Genomic DNA, 22,359 nt, shown 5'->3' on the forward strand with positions numbered 1-22,359 from the left:
AGAGAGTCAAAGCCTCCTATAAGTCAATATCCCACTATTTTCTGGTTGTACTGAAAAATAAACAACCAGTAAATGATTTCACCTCTTAAAAACAAGCATTTACACTTAAAAAATGGGACGAGGTGGGATTCTCTCCTTCTTAAAAATGTTTCTAGAGCTATTAAAAAACTTGCATTTACAAAATAGTAGATAAAAATATTCCTCTGGATTGTACAAGAAAGGAGACAGGGACCATTGATAAGACATGGTATATGATATTACTCAGACTTGACTTCTTTCTCGCCTGCTTCATCAGAGGGGGTGGACTCTCCTCATTTTTAGCATCTCCATTTTCTGCAGGTAAATCATCTTTAGTGTCTTGGTTGGCCACTTCAGCCTGTTTCCCCTTTGCTCCTCTTTTCCCTTTTGTTTGCACTCTTTTGTCTGAAGATTTATCCTTTCCTGCCGCCCTTTTTGGCTTGTCTCCACTTTTGCAGGAGGTTTAGCCCAATAACCTCACTGATCTCCACTTGAGCTCTTCCTTGGCCGCCCCCTCGGCTGAGCTGACCTTCCTCTTGAGCATCTTGACTGCGGACAGGGTGCGTGCTGGGTGCCTGATGAGGCCACCGCACACCTAGAGCCTTTGCGGAGTTGAGTGGATAAACCCTACCTACCGCTCCTCCCGCCCTTGAACCTCACTTTTAACATAACCCTAGCACTTGTATTTATAGTAAGTGCTCTACTGTTCCACTCTCACTGGATACAGAGAACAAGCCCCCTGGAGCTAAAACAATATATCTGTTTCTCTTATTTCCATTTATACCAAGCAAATGATTCATAAATCTGTGTTATCAGAATCCAAATAGAAAAGTTAAAAAAAACTGGGGCCAGCAGGGTCCAGGGTTTGAGTTGCAGAACTGGTGGCCTGAAAAACATGCTGGGCACCTGTGCATGCAGTGCCCGAAATCCTGAGAGGAGAGGGGATTGTGGAGTGGCTATTCCCCAAGAGGGAGGTGATTTCTCACTTTTCCTCTTTATCTCCCTTGAGTACATATGCCCAATGGCAAAAAAAATGTAATGTATTTGTAATTTTTTTGCTTTTAAGAAAGATTTTTGCTATAGGGCTCATGCGCTTGCCAGAGAGACAGCAAGAAATCACACACACACACACACACACACACACACACACACGCACACAATCCCCCCACCACCCCCCAGAAGATGGCCATGCCTCAATACCTTTTCTTCCATTCTCCTTTCAGGATTTTGGGCACCCACATATACTTGCCCAGCATGAGTTTTAAGCCGTGAGGTCTGAGACTCAAACCATGGTCGATTACAAGAGAGTTCAGCAATGTAACCATTATGCCATCTGCTAGTCCCTATATATATATATATTTATTTTTTTTAATGGTTTAAGCTATCTTTCATCAACATACCAGCATCATGTACTGACTCTGAACCCCTACAAAATTCAGACTTAAGATTGCTATTTTGTATTCACTTATATCAGAAATCAGATTAATGTATTTTAAGAATTATTTTATTTAACTTTATTTATTTTTAATTTGACCAGAGAAGGACAGAGCAAGCAAGAGAGAGAAAGTGAGAAAGCAAGCCACCAGGTCCGGGACTCAAATTGCAGCCAGCCATATGAGAGTCCAGCATCCTTAACCACCTTATCATCTGCTGGCCCCAGGTTGATGTATCTTAACAATAAAAGTAACTTCTGAGCAAAACTTGACTGACCAAAGCAAGCTATATCTAAATTACTCATTTAGACAAAAATCTTTTCAGGAAGGAAGCTCAGCACTCTCTGTTACTTTGTACTATATGGCTTATTTTGTACTCCTCTGACTTTTAATGAGGTTGAACACTTTTTCCTTACTGGCTATTTAGATACCATCATCTTTGAACTGGTCATTCAAATCTCTTATTCTTTTCTGCTGAGCTGTCTTTTGTTCATTTGTGGAAATTCTATATTCTAGATACAAGCCTTTCTCCATTTAAATATGTTACAAATAAATTTATTCTGTGCTTTTGGCCTTTTCACTCTCATGATGTCTTCTCAGCAGAAGTTCTTGATTTTAACTAAGTTAAATGTACCACTATTTTCTTAAGCTGAGAATATTATTATTTTCAAACAAGTGTTTTGACACTCATACTCAGACTTAAAATCCACCAAGATTTAATTTTTATGTATGATATGAAACAGGATGCACCATTAAAAGTGCCTCTGCTTTCTCAGAGACAAAGCATGCATGTATGTACATGTGTTTCTGGGCCTGGGATAATTTGTCTATTTTATGTTATAGGTCTGTTTATCTATAGCTAATCTCTTTGTTGAAAGATAATGCTGGTAGTATATGGAGTATGGAATGCAATAGGGAGAGAGGTTCATGAAGACAGACTAGAAAAGACCAAAAAACTTACATATTAGAAAAACTGAATGAACTAATTTTGCATTCACTGTAATTTTATGAAGTACAAAAATAATTATCCTAAACTGTTATCTGTCCTTAAATTACCATACGACACCATGCATCCGGGATGGGAAGAAACAGCAGTCTATTAATCAATCCATTATGTTGGCTGGAAGTATGGTAGGCTACACAGCTTTCAAATAGAACTCTCTTCTGAAAGAGTCCTGGACCTACCTCAATAAGCTATTTGTTATAAAACATATGTCATATTAATTAGAAAAAAAGCAAATCAGAGGCTCAGGAATGAAATGTGGATTTGCAGTTGGTCATCAACCACAGCATCCTAGTAAGCTAACAAAACAATTACACAAATTTTCAAGCCAATGCATGATTTTTCTCTTTAGCCTCTTATATTGCTTCTCATTGTCCTGGCCCATATGAAGTACATCACCAATATACAGAAAAGCCAGGGGTTTGTCTTAGAGCCCAGAGCTGACTGGATTGGAAAAGCCCAGGCCTCTCTGGCTCTGCATCATCAGCAGAGGCTACAAAGACTTCAGAGATTTCTGTATAACACTATACCTGAAACTGCTCATCTGACTATTTCCAAGTATTGTGATACTGATGCCTCCTAACACTGAAGCATCATTCCAAAGCACAAACTGGAGTCCTTCTCTTAGTCTTCCATTCTTTCCTGGGGTTCAAGATGACATTCAGGCACTAGAGGTTCAGCTCTGGTCCAAGGCCCTGAAACAGTACCACAGTCTCGGCTGTGGGCAGTTCTGTTTTTCTAAGCTCAACCTAGGTTACTCAGCTGAGCCTGGCTCAATTTCCTTGACTAAGCTAAAGTGCTGTCCAGATCTCTTATTGTGTTGGACAAAATGAGGAGTGCAGTGTTTTCTCTGACACCACATATGGTTTTTCCCCCATACCAACAACCCATTCTCCAATACTAACTGGGTAACCAATAATTCAATTCAATTCTGGCTTCATCTACCTAGAATTAGTGTCAGATTCCACAAATTAAAGAGCTCACTCTCAGGCCATCCAGTAGCATGGTAATTAAGGTAGCTGGTACCTTGTGACTGACCACACAGTTCAAGTCCTGGACCCAGTGGCCAGAGAAACACGCCAGGAGTGTGTGCACATGTGTGCCCAAATCACAACAGGAGATGAAATTGTGGCGTGGCCATACCCCCTGGAGAGGTGATTTCTCACTTTCCTTCTTTCTCTTTGGTAAGTACACGTGCCCCTATAGCAAAGTGAAAAATGAAGATAAAGACCTCATTCCTACAAGATGTCTACAATTTGGATGTTAACTACAAATGGATGTCTGGGTTACCCACACTTTTACCTGGCCAACTACAAATTTAGAGGTTCTCACACCCCTACCTCAGGTTCGAATCTCAAGAAAATACTTTACATCTATATTTATCAGCTTATCAGAAAGTACTAAATTCAAGAATACCCAAATGGAAGTGACATATAGGGTGAAGTATAAGGGGAAATGGGGGATGGAGAGCTTCCATGCCCTCAGAGCACACCACTCTCCCAACACCCTCAATGTGTTCACCAACCTCTCAAGCTCTCTGACCCTCCTTGTACATGTTTTTATAACCCAATCTCCAGCCTTCTTCCCTCTCTGGCTGTTAGGAGGAGGCCCAGAGAGTATCCACCCTTTAATAAATTATTTAATCTTTCTGGTAACCAACACCTATCCTGCAGCTTTAGGGGAGAAGGGTAGTGGTCCCACATCTAAGTCATCTTATTAGCATTGACTTAAATGTATTCCAGAAACACTCCTTCTAAAAGGGCCTCTTTACAATTAATAACAGACACTTCTATTTCTCAGGAAATCCTACAAATTGAGGAGCTCTGTGTTAGGAACTGAGGGGAAAAAACAAATATATATATTTATTACACATGAACCAACCCAAGACTACATGGAGACAAGTAGCCACTGGTGCTACTTTAACAGAATCTCAGGCTGGGTAATTGACAAAGAATAGAAATTTATTTCTCACAGTTCTGGAGGCTGGGATGTCCAAGATCAAGGCACTGGTATTTGTGGTCTGGTACAAACCTTCTTGCTGTGTCCTTACATGGCAAAAGGGCAAGTAGGGAGCCAATATCCTCCACCAAGTCCCGTTTTAGGGGAACCTAATCCCATTCACAGCCTAATCACCTCTCAAAGACCCAATGGCATGACATTGCCACCCAAGAATGTAGTGCCCACAAATAATAATGTGATAGAATGTATAAAAGTAAATGAAATGGAAAAAAAAAAAAGGAAATGAAATTTTAAAAAAAATTAAAAAAAAAAAAAAAAAGAATGTAGTGCCCACAGTCCCAACAAGAAGGAGAAATAGAAAAGAAGGGATTACATTGTGACCACACCCCACTGGGTGATGCTTTCTTGCCCCCTCCTCCTACTCCCCAGCTCTGTTTCTCTGTCTCTCTCTGGCAAATTTACATGACCTTTAGGGGAGAAAGAGAAGGAAATCATTCAGTCCAAAGTGTGGAGAGTTCATTAATAAGCCTGCTCAGGTTAATAAAGAGGGTCCAAGATGAGCCTTAACTCTAAGTAACCCAAGGACTAATGAAAGGGTCCAATGTAAAGCCCACCCCATAATCTTTATTTATTCATTTATTTATTTAAATTTGACCAGAGAGGGACAGAGTGAGAGAGAGGAGGGGAGGAGTGAGAAAGCAAACTGCCAGGTCCAGGACTCCACCAGATCAGCCATGTGGGAGTCAAACGCTCTTCACCGTGCCACCTGCCGACCTCTCCCCCATAATTTTTATGACGGGAAAAATTCTGGATCCCTTCTCCTGCCACCACCTCCCTGTTGCTGACAGACATTCCACATTCCTGAGATACAGCCAGCCCCTCCCAATCGGGACCAAGCTTGCAGTTTTCATTACGTCTCCCATAAGGCTTTAAAAAAGAACACCCTCAGTAGGTAGTGTGGAGGTTAAGGAATTGGATCCCACATGGCCAGCTGGACAGTTTGAGTCCAGGACCCTGAGGCTTGAAAACCATGCTTGGTGTGTATGCATGCATGCCCAAAATCCCAAGAGGACACTGGAAGAGGACTGTGCTGTGGCCATACCCAACAGGGGTTATTTCTCACTCTCCCTCTCTCTCTCTCTGGTGAGTACACACACCGTGTAAGCCAAACTTAAAAAAAAAAAAAAAAAAAAAAGAAAGAGAGCAAGAGAAACCCTCCTGCCCAAGCTTCAATAAATCTAATTTCTTGTATTTCTTCTCTGGTAAATTATTTTACCACCCAAGAACCAAGCTCTTTGCCTCACTGTACAAAACATCCTTGAAAAAGAAAAAAATTCTGGATTGTCTGCAGCAAAAAACTTCGGGTATGAGAACTTAATTCCAAGGAAGGACTTATTAAGGGACAAAGTTTTATTAGTAACCTATGACAACTGGGTAGAAAAGTATACTAAGGGGACCAGGTGGCGTGGTGGTTTTAAGACACTAAACACTCCCACATGGGCGACCACGGTTCAAGTCCTGGACCTGGTGGCTTGCTCTTTCACTTCCCCCAATCCCTGTGGTGTGTGTGTGTGTGGTCAAATTAAAATAAATGAATACATACAATTAAATAAATTATTTTTAAAAATATACTTCCTAGAAATTGTCTGCTATTAATCTGCTCACATCTTGCAATTATTAATTAGGATCATTCATTTTTATGCAATAAAGATTGGGCTAACGTTGCTAATCAATGTAAGAAAATTTCTTCATAATTCCAAGTAATCTATTTCAAATAACTTTATAGTCAGACCTTAAAAAGAAACAGGTGATGATGCTAATCCAAAGCAAGCCCTTATTCTTAACTTCATTTTGTTCCTCTCCTCCTTCCCCGCCCCCCACTTACTTAGCTTACATCACGAATAAGACCCAAAGTAATTAAAAAAAAATTTTTGGGAGAGATATTTTTGCTATAGGGTGCATGCACTCGCCTGAGAGATAGAAAGCAAGAAATCACCTCCCACGGGATATGGCCACGCCACAATCCCTTTTCTTCCGTCCTACTCTCGGTACTTATGTATACCCAGTGTGAGTTTTAAGCTATTGGTCCAGAACTCAAACCACAGTTGACTACATGGGAGTTCAGTGATGTAACCATTACACCATCTGCTGGTCCCACAAATGAACCCTAACTCCTATCTGAGGAAGGTAAATGAGATGAACAGAAAGTCTATGCTATGAATATTTAAATCATATAGTAAAAAGAAAACTATTAAGTCTGCCTCAGAAAGTGAACACAATCCAACAACTTTGAACTCTTAAAACATTTTAGTTTCCATTTATTTGCTCATTTTGTTAAAAAATTGTTTTCATCTGACCTCCAGCTCCTCGAAGTGTCCAAAGCAATTCCTGCCTCTACTGTGATAGCCTCCATGTATCTAAACATCTGGGCTTCGGGGTGGAAAGTACAGTAATTTGTCCCACCACACATCTAGGGAGATAACAGAACATCAAGATCCACCAAGTGGGGTCTGCTTGCAAAGTCCAAAAATCAGCCAGGGGAGTGATTTCTCATTTTTCTTTTTTTTTTTTTTCTCTCTCTCCTGGGAACCTATGCACCCCATAGCAAAAATCTTCTCCCCAAAAAAGAGTGTTTTTACATTTAAAAGCTTCTTGGGATAACTGGGAGACAAAACAAAACAAAACAAAAAAACAGACTTTGGCAAATGATTTTTAACATAAACTCAATTGGTTAGATAATTCAAGCCACTGGCTTCTCACAAACCTTTTACCTCAGCCCTTTTTTCTTTCTTTCTTTTCTTTTCTTTTTTCTTTTTTTTTTTTAATGGAGACTTTTTTGCTATAGGGCAAGACAAAGAGACAGAAAGACAGAGACAGACAGAAAGCGAGAAGTCACCCCCCCATGGGGGATGACCAGGCAGCATCCCTTCTCCTCCATTCTCCTCTCGGGATCCTGGGCACACACGTACATGGCATGAGTTTAAGTGAGCGAGTCCAGGACTCGAACCATGGTTGACTACATGGGAGTCCAGTGACATAGCCATTACACCCAACTGCTGGTCCCCTCAACCCTTCTTTCACCAGGATGTGCTACAGGATCCTGAGCTATATATTCTCTGTCATTTGCATTCCAAGTATTCCACTGTTACATGATGGAGAATCCCCAACTTTAAACTCCTGTTGCCAGCCTTATTTTTCATTTAATCTTATGGCTCTCATTGAGACCATCTGCAAAATGTAGGTGTTGAACTAGAATTGAGATGTCTGAAACTCCTTCACATTCTAAAACCACATGCTCCTACGATTCCTCTCCAAAAGAAATATATTTTCTTCCTCATACGACTATATTCACTGTGAGGTGCTTATGACAATAGAACCTATCTGACCAATAGCAGATACAGCATTAAGTGAAGCGGTGGGGGACTTAGATTATTAAACACTGCTGTTTCAGAGCAAACAGGCACACACTTTACTGGACTGAGACGCTCAAGAGCTAAACATAATGGGTCCATCAGGGAAATCATGCATACCCCAACCAAAACAACTGTAAAACATTATCATCATAAAATGTTCCCTTCTCCATTTTCATAGTAATGTATCTAAGGATAAAAAGAATGACAGAAACAATTAGGCTGCCAGGCAACAGCTTGAACTATAGAATAAATCAGAGGTAAACAGAATCTATTCTGCTATTCTGCTATTCTGCTCATATTAACTCCTCAGGGGAAAAAAATTTGATCTCAGAAGGTACAAGCGAAAAGGAAAATGTGAGGAATATTTTCCAGTTCTGTTGCTGGTTTGGCCAAAGACTTCCCCAGTTGTGTTCAGAGGTAAACAAGAGGGAATCAAATCAGAACAGAGAAAGGAGGGTAAGTGCTGCCTCAGCCACGAATCACATTCCGTAGGGCAGCAGTGAGCCCCACGTGACTTTAAGTGACCCCTCCCACACTGGGCTCGACAGTGAGCAAGTGCCCTGCTGCACGTACACTCAGAGAATATAGCCCAAAGAATCCTTAACATGAATTTCCACTCTGTGTGTAACCATCTTTTTATAGAATAAGCAGAACAGAAAAACAAAAATCTCTAAACCCTTAAGATGTTAATCTTGCACTGTCAATGACTCAGCAGTTTGGTGTATAAGGAATGAAGAGATAATTAAACCCCTATCAAGAGTATTTAGAACTTCCAGAAACAAAATCTGAATCAGCAAGTAATATACAAATCATGTAGCTTGATAACTAGAGAAAGGGTATTTCACAACAAATAAAAAAGGGTTAAATGTCCCTTGGACTTTAAAAGAAAATACAGGAAAACATCCCTAAATAGGTTTCAAAGAAGAAATAAACTGTTTTACTAAAGCTTAATTTTAAAGGGAAAACCCTGAGTTACAGGGGTTTTTGAGATGTGGAAGTAGTTTATATTATGCAATGCATTAGACTAATTAGGTCCTGCCTTGTAAAATCTTGTTTTCACAAATAAATAAAATCAGAAGGTCACTCAATTTATCTGAACATACAATTTTTTTAAAAAATCTTAAAAGATAAGAAACTCGCTCTCAAAGGTTTAAAGTCTTCTCCAAAGCTTATTTACACGCTCATTTTGCCTAGCGAACTTTTGCCTCAGAGAATACAAAGGTCAACAGCCACCAGGGTCCTCTTCCAACTCTTGGGCTCTTACTATCTTAAGAGTACGGATTGTGGCCGGCCTTACCGTGGCAAGGACGTGCCTAGCCTTTGCTAGCAGACCTACCGTGGATCTCAACGCTCTACCTACTTAGCTATGTGACGGAACAAGTTACTGCACCATCTGCCCCAAACCCCTGGGGTTCAAATAAGTAAAATCGTGGTCTTCTTGGGTATCTAAAACCAGCCAAGTGGAAGGTAGTGCCCTTTTGCTTGCATTTTTTTTTAAGGAACAAATCAATTTAAAGCTTCACTTGGGAGTAACCTTCTAGCAGAATTGGAAAATAAACATTCTATACCATATTTTTAAAAAGCTGTTCATCTTTCACACAAAAGAGCAGCTAGTGCACTTGTGCCCTACATGATATAACTCCCTCTTTTAGGAAATCACAAATCACTACAGATATCAATATTAATGACTTAAAATCACATAAAATTTCAACCTACAACATCGTTGGCTTTGGCTCATCAAGAGCAATATTAAACTATAAGTTATTTAAAAAATATATAGATTTTCAGATAGTAGTCCTATTCGTGTAAATGGAGATTTGGGGGGAAATTTTAGATTACCCCAATCTGGAAAATCTAGGCTTATAAATCAGATCCGATCTTAGACCAAACCAAATCAGCACCCCCGCTCGCCTCCCAGACTGCAAAAAGTCTGCGCCCGCAGAGGGTGGCATCCACCACTCGGTAAGGTTTCCGCGCGGGTCTGAAAACACCCGCGCCGCCGCGGCGTGACGCCGCCGTTTCACAGTTGGAAACAGGCCAGCCTGGAGGAGCCCCTACTCGACACTTGCCTGGACCCCGAAACCTGTCCTGCCGCGCTCAGCCAACGACCAACGGCCCGTGGCCACACGACTGGTCAGCACACGCCTCCGCCTCACCCGGGACTACGCACGAAAGCGTCTGGCCTCTCAGGGCCTCCTCTCCCTGCGCGGTCTCCCCCAGCAGATTCTGCCCGCGCGGCCTCACCCTGCAGGTTCTCCTCCTGCAGCCCGGGGACCCCACTCTGAGACATGGCGCCGGCAAGCGGCTGTGGCGGTCGCGTTCTTGCCGGCTGTGGGCCGTGGACTGTGGGTGGCGCGGTGGACCGTCAGGGACGAGGAGGACGACCACGCAGTACCAGCGGCTCAGCTTACTGCGCGGAGCCCCCGAGCCCCGCCGGTAGGGGGGCGGGGAGCAACTGCGGTAACCGCGGCGGAGTCGCTCATTGGCCTCGGGGTGGGGCTTGCGGGGCGCGTGCGGCGCGTGCAGCGCGTGCGCAGGGCGGGGCCGGGGAGGGCCAGGGGCGGAGCCTGGTGGGCGTGCGTGCGGGGCGGGGCCTCGGGGCAGAGACAACAGCCTGAGGTAAACAGCGACCGGGTAGAGTTGGAGGGCTGCGTCACTGGCTGATGACCGGATTGCAGCCGCGGTGCGGAATGGGGCCAGGATCGAGGATTTGGGACCAGCTGACGCACAGACGCTGGTTGCAACCGTCGACACCGCCTTTCTAAGAGGCGGGGTTGGCCCTCCCATTCTGTGGGTGGGGAGACTGAGGCACGGGAATTGAGCGAAAGAGGTACAGGTGCGTGAGTGCCCCCGGGCTTCGGTGGACGCCACACTCTTTGTGTTTCGGGCGGAGAAACTGAGGCCTGAAAGGCGCCGGCCTTCCGGAGTGATCTGTGTGTTGAGCTGACACGAGAACGTTCTGTGTGGGAAAACTCACTCTACACAGGAGGCGGCCGGGACCTGCCCGTAGGCCGCGTGTCCAGAGGAGGGCGCTGACCCCGGCTAGCCTGCCATCTCTGTGGGGAGCCGCGAGCCCCGTAGTACCAGGAGACCCCAGGAACTTCCAGAGTAACAAGTTTGCCCTGCTTTGAACCCCAGGCCAGCCAGAAAACGCCATTGTGCCCCATCACCTGTCACATAGCAGGCCCTGCCTTCGTTCTCAGGACCGCAGCCTCGCAACAGCCGTCCCAGCGCCGGCCCTTCTCCACTGTGAAGCTTCACTGGCTTCACTGCTGCCCTTAGAGTCTCAGCCAAACCGACCTCTCGCCAGCAAGCTCCGAGAGAAAGTCACTGTGCGGTGGCCGTGCAGACTTTGCTTATTTCCACGTAGAGAAGGATGACGCGATCCTCGTTCTTCCATTTGTTCATCAATTCCCATTCTCATTCTCATTCATTCAAGTATTTACTAAACACCAGGGCAACAGAGTTCTAGATGGCCCCAGGTACAACTTTTTTTTTTTTTTTTGGAAAGGTTTTTGTTATAGCAAGTGCGCTCACCAGAGAAACAGAGAGATGGAGAGACAGAAAGCGAGAAATCACCCCCAAATGGAGGATGGCCATGCGCAATCCCTTCTCCTCCATTCTCCTCTCGGGATCTTGGGCATGCACACACACGCTCCCAGCATGAGTTTAAACCACCGGGTCGGGACTTGAATGGCAGTCCACTACAAGGGAGTCCAGCAACATATGGGAGCCCAGAGACATATGGGAGCCCAGCGACATATGGGAGCCCAGCGACATAGCCATTACGCCAACTGCTGGTTCCCCTGGGTACAACTTTGAACAAGCAGTAAACGGCTTTCTCACAAAGACTCAGTGTTAAAGCTCATGGGATTCCCGCCCTACTCCAGCTCTTCCCTCTACATCTCTCTGGGTGCCTTAGGTTCCTCTACTGGGAAAGCTGTCCTCCTGAAGTACGCCCATGACACAGTCTTACTCCCAACTTCTCAGCCAGCCAGGATCACAGGCATAAATGGGCATATACCCAGCATGTTCAGATTGACTGGGGATCCATACCTAGACTTCCTGTGTGGCTCCATGATCACATAGCCATACCTTAATGCACCATCTTTTTTTAGAAGTTGCCATAATGTTTTCCAAAATCTTTGTACCATTTTATATCCCCATCGGCAGTACATGAGAGTCCCATTTGGTCCACATCCTGGGCAACACTTGGTCCAATCAGTTTTTAATTTAAGCCATTCTAATGGGTGTGTACATTTAATCTCATCATGATTTTAATTTGCATTTCCTTGTTGTTGACATTTTTTCATGTACTTATTTGTATATATTCTTTAGTAAAATGTTCAAATCCTTTGCCTGTCTTTTTTTTTTCTATAGGGCATGTGCGCTGGCCAGACAGACCCCAGAGAGGATGGCCATGCCGCAATCCCTTCTCCTCCATTCTCCTCTCAGAATCCTGGGCATGCACACCCATGCGCCCCACGTGAGTCTAAGCCACCAGGTCCAGGACTTGAATAGCGGTCGAAAGTGGGAGTCCAACGACATAGCCATTATGCTAACTGCTGGTCCCTTGCCTGTCTTTTTAATTGGGTTTGTCTTCCTGTTTGGTCCTAAGAGTTCTTTGCTAATTCTAAATACAAATCTTTGTCATGTATGTGTGGAAATATTTACTCCTGGTTTATGGTTTGCCTTTTTTTTTTTTTTTCATAAAAGTATCTTTGGAAGAGCAAAGTTTTCAGTTTCTGCAATGTCTAATATATATATTTTTATAGCCTATGCTTTTTGTGTCTTAGTATATTCATTTCCTGTAGCTGGTGTAACAAATCACCACAAACTTAGTGGCTTAAAACAACAGAAGTTAATTTTCTTAGAGTTATAGAAGCCAGACATTCAACATCAGTTTCACTGTACTGAAATTAAGGTGCCAGCAGGGCTTCATGTCCTCCAGAGACTCTAAAGAGAATTGACATTTTAACAATATCTAATCTCCCAATTCTCTAGCAGTATATTTCTTCATTATTTAGATCTTTAATTTCTCTCAGTGGCGTTTTGTAGTTTTTACTGCAAAGGTCTTGCACAACTTTTTTCAGTTGTATCCCTAAATATCAATATTTTTTTACATCACTGTAAATACTATTTTGAATTTTGGTATTTTTGTTTAATGCTAGTATATAGAAATATCATTGATTTTTGTGTATTGTTGCATTCTGCAACCTGGTAAGCTTATTTATACATAGATTTTATAAGTGCTTTGAGGTCTCCATTGGCAATTACCCAGCACTGTTAGAATGCAAGGGTTTCTTACTGCACCCTGGTTTTCCCTCCAGGTGTATAATACCCTACAACTCTCAGGTTCCATAACTGGGAGGATGCCTGAAGCCTGAAGCACAACCTTCAAACAGCCTCACTATAAATCTGCCTTTCTGCCCAGGCAAAGTTTATAGCAGAAGAAGGTACGGAGGGCAGTCAACCTTCTCAGAGGCGCCCCAGTCAGAGTTGGAGAACCAAGAAGAATGGAAAAATGGGAAAGAAAACTTGAAGATCTGTTCCAGTTGACTACCTGCAGTCTCATCTTCCCTACTTTAAAAACAAAGAAACAAAAACCCTTTTTTTTTAAGTAGTGGTCATCAAACTTTTTGATACTATATCACTGGAAAGAATTTTTAAATTTTTCTGTTCCATATTTCAAGGAGAGATCTAAAATACAGTCATGCGCTGCATGACATTTCAGCGACAGACTACATATATAATGGCGGGCCTATATGGCTGTACCACATGACCTAGGCGTGTAGGTGAGTTTTACCATCTACATTTATGTAAGTACACACCATGATGTTCCTTCCCACAATGAAAAATCTCCTAACAGCACATTTTTTACAATGTATACCTGTTAAGTAATACACAACTGTAATTGCAAAAAATTTTATTCCTGGCATATTGTAATGATTAACATTTTCATCAAACTTTTTATTGCACTTTAAAATATACATAATGGCATGCCAGCAGGTAGCATAGAGTTTAAGATGACTGGATCCCATATGCCCAACTCTGCAGTTTGAGTCCCTGGTCTGGGGACTTGAAAATCATGCAGAGCAGGCATATGTGTGCCCAAATTCCAAGAGAAGAATAGAGGAGAAGTGATTGCAGTACGGTCATCCTTTCTGGGGGCATGGGTGGTTTCTCACTTTCTTTCTCTCCCCAACTAGAGTATGCACCCTACATGAAAAAAAAAATGTATATAATGGCTACTAAATACCAAAGCAATTTTGTATTGTCCTGATCCATTTAAGATACATAATATTAAGTGTCCTTTAACAGGAAAATTTTTACATTTAATTTTTCTTTTTGAATCCATCCAAGTTCACATCATATAAATTCATCACAATGTAGTGTTTTTATTTTAGAAAGTATTAATTTAACTATAAACAAATCCAGAATTGGACTTTAAACATTTATTCCTAATGAGAAATGCACACCCATGCATGTGACAGAGAAGCACTCTTGTTTTTTAACTGCCAGAGAGTATGTGTGCTCATGAGATAGATGAATGGAGAGACAAGAAGAAAGTACCTTTCAATGCAATCCCTTCTCCATTTCTCTATCCCGTCAGGATTCTGGGCATGTACACACATTTACGTGTGCCTGGCATGTTTTTCAAGCCATCCAGTGGGGATTTGAGCCATAATTGACCAAGTAGGAGCCAGCTCTCTTAACCACTAGGCTATAGAGCTGACTGTATAAAGCCTATGGATATACATTTAAGTTTAATAAAAAATGTTTTCTGGAACCCAGTCACAGTGGCACACACTGCTAAGAAATTGTGCACTGCAAGCAGGGACCACATGGGAACCTAGGTTTCATTCCCTATCCAACCTAAAGACTGGTGCAATGGTGTAGGCCTCTAATTTCAGCAACTCAGGAAGACTGAGGCAGGAGAATTGAGAGATTGAGACTGGCCTGTAGCAAGACCATGACTAAAAATTAAAAAGAGCTTAGCATGGGAGCATATCTGTATTCCCTGCTGGGAGATTGAAACCTGAAGATCTCAAATGCAAGAGCCTGTTTTAGAAAAAGAATGAAAGAAAGACATTTCTGAAACTCTAAGGCTCTTTAAAATTTATTTTTGGGACCAGCAGTTAGCGTAATGGCTATGTCGCTGGACTCCCACGTAGTCGACCGCGGTTCACATCCCAGACCTGGTGGCTTAAAATTCACGCCGGGCGTGTGTGCGTGCGTGCCCAAGATCCCGAGAGGAGAATGGAGAAGGGACTGCGGCATGGCCATCCCCCCTGAGGAGTGATTTCTTGCTTTCTGTCTGTCTCTTTCTGTCTGTCTGGCAAGTGCATGCACCCTATGGCAAAAACCTCTCAAAAAAAATTTTATTTTCAAGAGTTCTCTCTCCTATTATAAGATGGCATGTGGAAAAGCTGAGAAGTTGGATATTTAGAAGAGCAAGCCTGAAGCCAAGAAGGCTGATGCCTGCAGCAACATTAAAAAGGGTGACCCTTTCCCCAGGCTAAAAAAGCCCAAGAAGGGAAGTCGTTTTGCAGCTGAAATCCAGTCCTAATCTAAGGAACCAGCAGATACTCTGCCATATGTTCCAGGAAGACCATATACAAAAGGAGAAACTTGGCCACTAAATCCCAGAATTGAAAAGAAAAAGGAGAAGATTCTTGCCACTGACACAAAACCAGTTGACAAGAATGGTGGTTAAATCTCACAAAATGCCTAGGTATTATCCTACTGAAGATGAGCCTTGAAAGCTGTTGAACCATGGCAGAAAAATTTTCAGTCAGCATGTGAGAAAGCTGTGAGCCAGACTCACTCCTGGGACCATTTTGATCATCCTCACTGGACACCACAGAGGCCAGAGAGTGGTTTACCTGAAGCAACTGAACAGTGGCTTTCTACTTGTGGCTGGACCTCTGGTCCTCAATAGAATTCCACTACATACAACACATCAGAAATTTGTCATCACCACTTTTACGAAAGTTGATAGCAAAGTAAAAATTCCAAAATACCTCACTGATGGTTACTTCAAGAAAAAGAAGTTGCAAAAGTTCAGACACCAGGAAGGTGAAATCTTCAACACTGAGAAGGAAAAATACAAGATTACAGAGTAGTGCATGGTTGATCAGAAGCTGTGAACTTGCAGATTTTGCCGAAAATCAAAGCTGTTCCTCAGCTCCAGGGCTACCTATGACCCATGTTTGCGCTTACAAATGGAGTTTATCCTCACCAATTACTGCTCTAAATTTCTTACAAAGAACATAATTAAATAACTGACAATATAAAAAAAAACTTTTTGAAAGGCTTATTATTCTGAAAAGTAACATTTCACAATTCAGCAAAGTAACAAATATCTCAAATCTTGGTAACTAATTATTATGTATAAGATGAGATACAGCGTCATTCTATTTATAGTTTTCCTTTTATAATAATAAACCTTGTTCACAGAAATAAACCTGAGAATGGAAGGTATTGTGTGTTTCTGCATTTTAGTAGCTGTGACCCTTAATTCCCTCAAACAAAACTTATAGGCCAAAATTCACAGGGTAACTTTTCTTTTATCTTCTTCTTCTTCTTCTTTTTTTTTTTTTTTTAAATTTTTGCCATAGGGCACGTGTGCTGGCTGGAGAGAGTTAAAAGAAACATTGAGAAGGAAAGTGAGAAATCACTGTGAGATGGTGGTGGTGGGGGGGAGGCCTCACTGCAATCACTTCTCCACTCTTGTTCTCAGGACTCTGGGCACACACACACACACACACACCCAACAGGATTTTATTTTATTTTATTTTCCTTTTTTTGTTGTTAGAGAGATTTTTGCTATAGGGCATGTACACTTCCCAGAAAGACAGAAAGTGAGAAATCACTCCACAGGGGGATGGCCATGCTGCAATCCTGTCTCCTCCCATTCTCCTCTCAGGATTTTGGGCACCACACACATACGCCTACCATGAGTTTCAAGCTGCTGGGTCCAGGACTCATACCATGGTTGACCACTTGCAAAACAATTTGTTACCAGCTGCTACAGTCATTGACATTCTCAACTCAAAATGTCATAATTTCAAATAGTGCTTTGGATGCTTCTGTCCACTCAGGGTGATAATAGCACAGGATCTTCATGAGTGACAGCTGCCTTTTTTTTTACAGAAAATTTGTCTTTATTGAGTTTTTTTTGAGATTCTGCTTATTTATTTTTTTCACTGTTTTCTTTAATTATTTATTTTGATTTTATTCACTAAACATCATCACAGCATACAAGATGCAGTTTCCCATCCGGAATACACTGTATAGTGGCTTAGTCATACATGTTATCATAACAAATAATTTTCCTATTTCTTGTTTCTGATACACACACACATATGTATATTTCTGATACATGTATATGTGTGTGTATACTTCCCCCATTTCTCACCCTCTGTCATATCCCACCCTTCTCCCACTCTCTCTATGGTATCTGCAGTTGCTTTTTATTCCTTTTTTTCTCCCCATTTTTATTTGATAACAAAATATCTTAATTGATCTAATTACTTTCAATAGCAAGTTATCTGTGAACAAATGTTTGACTTTAGGCATGAAACTGAGTAGAATGAATATAACTATAAAATAGCACCTAATTGAGGCTATATAGCTTACTGTGGTCATTAAAAAGATATTTTTAAAGATTTTTTTTATTTACAGAAAGACAGTTTTAGCTTTAATAAATCAGAATCAAAAAATGTTAAGAGAATTTTGCTTAAGACTTAAAGCCAGGAAGCAGGTTAGGATTCTGTTCAAATAGTAGTTACCTGGATCGGTCGACAATTCAAGAGAAGAAAAAAATTCTTATCTCTGGACTACAAAGCATAGTTGGCCATATCCATGGTTGTTTTTTGTTCTCTTATTGCTGTCTGTCTCTCACTAGTTTTCTTGGTATAGTACTCCTTTCAGAATTTCTTGGAGAACTGTTCTGGTGTCAGTAAATTCTTTCAGTTTTTGTTTATCTGAGAATGTTATTGTCTTCTCTTCCCATATGAAGGATAATCTTGCTGGGTATAGTATTCTTGGTTGAAATTGTTTTTCACTCAACACTGAATATATTTTCCCATTCTTTCCTTGATCGCATTGTTTCCAATGAGAGGTCCACTGTTAGCCTGATGGGATATTCTTTGTAGGTAACTTGTTGTTTCTCTATTGCCAGTCTGAGTACCTTGTCTTTGTGGTTTTGGTCAATCTGGCTATAATGTGTCTTGGAGAAGATCTTCTGGGGTTGATTCTATTTGGGGTCCTATGTATTTCATGGGTCTGGATCTTTAATGCCTCTCTAGGTTTGGAAAGTTTTCTTCCAGGATTTCATGGAAAAGATTATTAATGCCCTTATTAGTTTCTTCACCTTCTGGGATACCATTTATCCAGATGTTTGGATGTTTGATGGTAACTAGTATTTCTCATATATTATTCTCATTTTTTGGACTATATTCTCAGGATTTTTTTGGTGGATGTTTTTAGGCCAGCAATTCTGTTTTCTATATCTGAGATTCGATCTTCTGTATGATCTAGTCTGCTTTAAAGGGAGGTTTTGACTTCCTGTATTACAGCCTTCATCTCTTACAATTCTTTTGATTCTTTTTTATTGTATTTCCTCTTTCAGATTGTGCAAGAACTTCCTCACATCCTGGAACTTTTCGGCTCTATTCTACTCCCTCTTTTGGAATTCATTGTCCCTCTTATCTTGCATCTATGTTAACTTCATCACCATGAATATTCTAAATTCTTTATCAGGTATTGCCATGATTTCCATTGAACTGTCTGTGGATGAAGAGGAGTTATTCTTTTCCCTTGCAGGGGGTGGGGGGGAGGTATTATCTTGGTTTCTCTTGTGCCTTTGTGGTGATTTCTAGTTACCTAAGGGGTTATATACTTCTTCCTAATTTCTAGAAGTTCAATCTGAGCGTTCAGAGGTGTGCAGGAGGAGGTGATCTGCAATCTCTTTGGCATTCCGTTTTTATCTTTTAGTGCAGCAGATTCAGTGGGTATTGAGGAATATGTTAACCCTAATAGTATTTGGATGTTTGGCTATGGTTCTCTTAGATCCATCTAGACACTCAATGAATGGAGATTGAGCAGCAAAGTGATGAGGGAAAAGAAAAAGAATAAAACAGAAAGAGAGATTTAAAAAAGAAGAAAGAGAGAGAAAGAGAAAAAAGAAAAAACAACCAAAGAAATTTTTTTTTCAAAAAAGCAAAAAAAAAAAAAATTGTGTGGTGCACACTACACAAAATCCCTAATTCTCAGCAGTAATGGAGAAGTCTTCTTCTGAAGGCCTGCCCCTTGCCTCTTCTAGAGAGGAGAGGAAAAGGGGATTATAAAGGATGATCTGAAAGTCGAGAGAATACTTTACCTTAAAAATTTTTTTAAAGGAAAAATTACAAAAAATGGAGAAGACAGAGGAAAGATAGAGGGGCACACTACCACTTGAGACTGGGGGTGCTGGAGGCTGAATTATCAGTAAAAAATCTTCATTTTTCTTAGTCCCTGAAATCACTAGTTCTCAGCAACAATGGAGGAGTCTTCTTCTGAAGGCCTGCCCCCTTGCCTCTTCACTTGAGACTGGGGGCTGGAAGCTGAATTTGCTGCCTTTCTTTTGTCAAGTAGAAGAAGGTGATTGTGAAAAGGGAGAAGGGGGAGGGGGTAGTCCCAAGGTGTAATAGTTAAGCAAAGTGCTTCATGAGCCAGGTCACACATAGCTGACTATGGTTCAAATCCTGGTCTAGGTAGTTTGAAAAACACACCAGGTGTGTATGCATGTGTGCCCAAAATCCTTATTGCATGGAGAATTGGAGGAAAATGATTGCAGCATGACCCTGTCCCATTGGCAGGTGCTTTCTTTCTTCATCTCTGTTTTGTATATGCCCTCTGACAATTAAAAAAAAATTAGAAAAAGGAAAAGGAGATGGGAAAAAGATTCTGCTTTCAAGCAGGTCAATTTTAAGAAGAAAATTAAAAACTGTCTTAGCCTCCCCCCCTCAAAAAAATTAAAAAACTAATTTAAACCCCTTTGATGGAGGAGTGAATATAACAGTGTATAGGGCAGACTTTCACACTCATGCTCATGGCAGAGGGTGAAAGATTAGGGGTTTGAAGAGAAGAGAGAGTAGGAAAAGTTGAGGTACCATTTTCACTTATCAGTGCAGGCACGAAGACATGCTATCTAAAGTCTATAAGACAAAGAGTAGTTTTTATTTGTTTGTTTTGTTTTTAAATGTGCTATAGAGCGTGTGTGCTTGCCAGAGAGAGACAGGGAGGCAGAAAAAGAGGGGGCAGAAGGAAGCACTTTCCATGGGGAATGGCCACAACACAATTCCTTCTTCTCCATTTCTTGTTTTGGAATCTTGGCATATATTGACACAGGCTAGCTTATAGATGATTTTTATAAGAGCTAAATAGAAAACTTTTCATTTGAATGTCAAAAATAAGGATAAGTAGATAAGGAAATGAGCTAATCCTTCCTTCATATTTTACATTAAGGAAATATTAAATATTGTCTACACTTAGAGAAAATTAAGTTGTTAACATCCATTTATCTAAGGAACTAAAATCAGAAATAATGAAAAATAGTTTCCTCATGGGCTCACCCCGTAGTTTAGTGGCTAAGGGAACCAAATCCCACATGACTGACCAGATGGCTCAAATCCCAGCCCTGGTCTTGGGAAAAGGGGCTAGTTCTCACAAGATCGGAGTTGCTATAAAAGGAGGAGAGCTGCCCACAGCTCACTTTCTTTTTACTCATGTCTCCCACCTTCTGTTTTTTTCTGTCAGCCATATTATAGGCCAATCTGATGTCAGGCCTACACCTTCGAATTTTCCAGTTATCAGAACTGAGTCAATAAACCTCTAATTCTTCATGTATCATCCAATGTCAGATATTTCTGCTACCAATGCAGTTATAGGCTAAAACAGAGACATAAAAGGCATTATTAATCACTTTAAAAAACATATCATGTTCTTAAATGAAAATATGGGTGATAAGGGTAACCAAAGGATGGCTCACAGCCCAATAGCCTTATCTGGTTCCCACTTGACATTTTTTTTTTTTGAGAGGTTTTCACTATAGGGTGCATGCGCTTGCCAGACAGACAGAGAGAGACATAGAGACAGAAAGCGAGAAATCACCCCCCAGGGGGGATGGTCACGTCGCAATCCCTTCTCCTCCATTCTCCTCTCGGGATCTTGGGCATGCACGCACACACGCCTGGCGTGAGTTTTAAGCCACCGGGTCCGGGATGCGAACCACAGTCGACTGACTACGTGGGAGTCCAGCGACATAGCCATTACACTAACTGCTGGTTCCCCCCACTTGACATTTAATGACCCTATTTAACCCTCACACCAACCCATTTGTATTGTTACTGTTCTCTTTTTGCAGACAAGAAGATATATTTTACTGAAGTAAAGTGAATTATTGTACATTTTCTCAGTGACTCAGACCAGAAGATATCTACAACATACACAAATAATTAGTGTGCAGAATATGTAAATGAGTCTGTATTACAATAAAAGTGCAAACAACCACATCAGATAAGTTTACCTCCCAAAAAAAAATGTTAGGCACCTCATGACAAAACTCAAATGGCCAGTGAGGCCAGTCATGGTGGTGCAGTGATGATGCAATGCTCAAAATACTGAACCCACATGAGAAGGTCCCATGTTCACGTCCTGAGGTCTCTCTGTGCATGCTGGGTATGTGCCATTGATCCATGCTGGCTGAGACTACAGGTAGATCATGGTGTGAAGATTCTGTGAGGGGTGCCTATCTCTCTCTCACTGTCTCTGTCTCTTATGGAAGAAATAAGTGATTTTTTTTTAATGGACAATGAATGTATGAAAAGATGCTTAGTAGGGACTTCAGGCTGAAACAACAAAGGACCATTTCTCATCATTAGTAGTGATTATTACTAAAACTGATTAGCACAGAAGTTTCAGTCTATTGCATTCTGTAGACAGCTCCTGCAGTTTGTTGCCTTCAGTCTGCATATTGTCCACTACCTCTTACAGCCCTTAACTCTCAAATTCTTTCTTTATCCACATTCTGTCTTCTGATTATTTCCTTGCACATATCTTCACTTTCTGCATGGTACTGTCAAAAGACAAAATTACAACAATTTAGTTTAAAGATCTTAATAGGCTTTATTTTGCAGTTCTGGAATCAGGCAACACTTCATTCCATAAAATACAGTAAGTCTTCCAGTGAACTAAGCAGAGGAGTTTGGTTTTTTTTTTAATTTTTTTGGAGAGGTTTTTGCTATAGGGTGCGTGTGCTCGCCAGATAGACAGAGACAGAGAGACAGAAAGCGAGAAATCACCCCCCCAGGGGGGTTGGCCACGCTGCAATCCCTTCTCCGTTCTCCTCTCGGGATCTTGGGCATGCACACACACGTGCCCGGCGTGCGTTTTAAGCCACCGGGTAAGGGATGCGAACTGCGATCGACTACATGGTAGTCCAGCGATGTAGCCAATACTCTTAACTGCTGGTCCCAGGAGTTTGATT

At 41.5% G+C, this 22,359-nt stretch overlaps 1 protein-coding gene and 1 long non-coding RNA gene across 2 annotated transcripts in view; one reads left to right on the forward strand and one right to left on the reverse strand.

The window, feature by feature from the left end:
- BNIP3 (BCL2 interacting protein 3) overlaps positions 1 to 10,272 on the reverse strand; it is a 16,855-nt gene extending 6,583 nt beyond the window's left edge. The window contains exon 1 of the mRNA XM_006146928.3: positions 10,071 to 10,272. Coding sequence (XP_006146990.1) covers positions 10,071 to 10,116 — 46 coding nt within the window. The 5' untranslated portion in view covers positions 10,117 to 10,272. The remainder of the gene's footprint in view (positions 1 to 10,070) is intronic.
- Positions 10,273 to 10,399: 127 nt separating this feature from the next.
- Positions 10,400 to 16,252, forward strand: LOC102482470 (uncharacterized). Its single transcript, XR_334319.3, has 3 exons — positions 10,400 to 11,308; positions 13,157 to 13,621; positions 15,241 to 16,252. It is a non-coding gene; the product is annotated as an uncharacterized LOC102482470 (long non-coding RNA).
- Positions 16,253 to 22,359: the final 6,107 nt, after the last annotated feature.

Source organism: Tupaia chinensis, unplaced genomic scaffold (assembly GCF_000334495.1).
Source record: "Tupaia chinensis unplaced genomic scaffold, TupChi_1.0 Scaffold000197_1, whole genome shotgun sequence".
NCBI classification, from domain to species: Eukaryota; Metazoa; Chordata; class Mammalia; order Scandentia; family Tupaiidae; genus Tupaia; species Tupaia belangeri.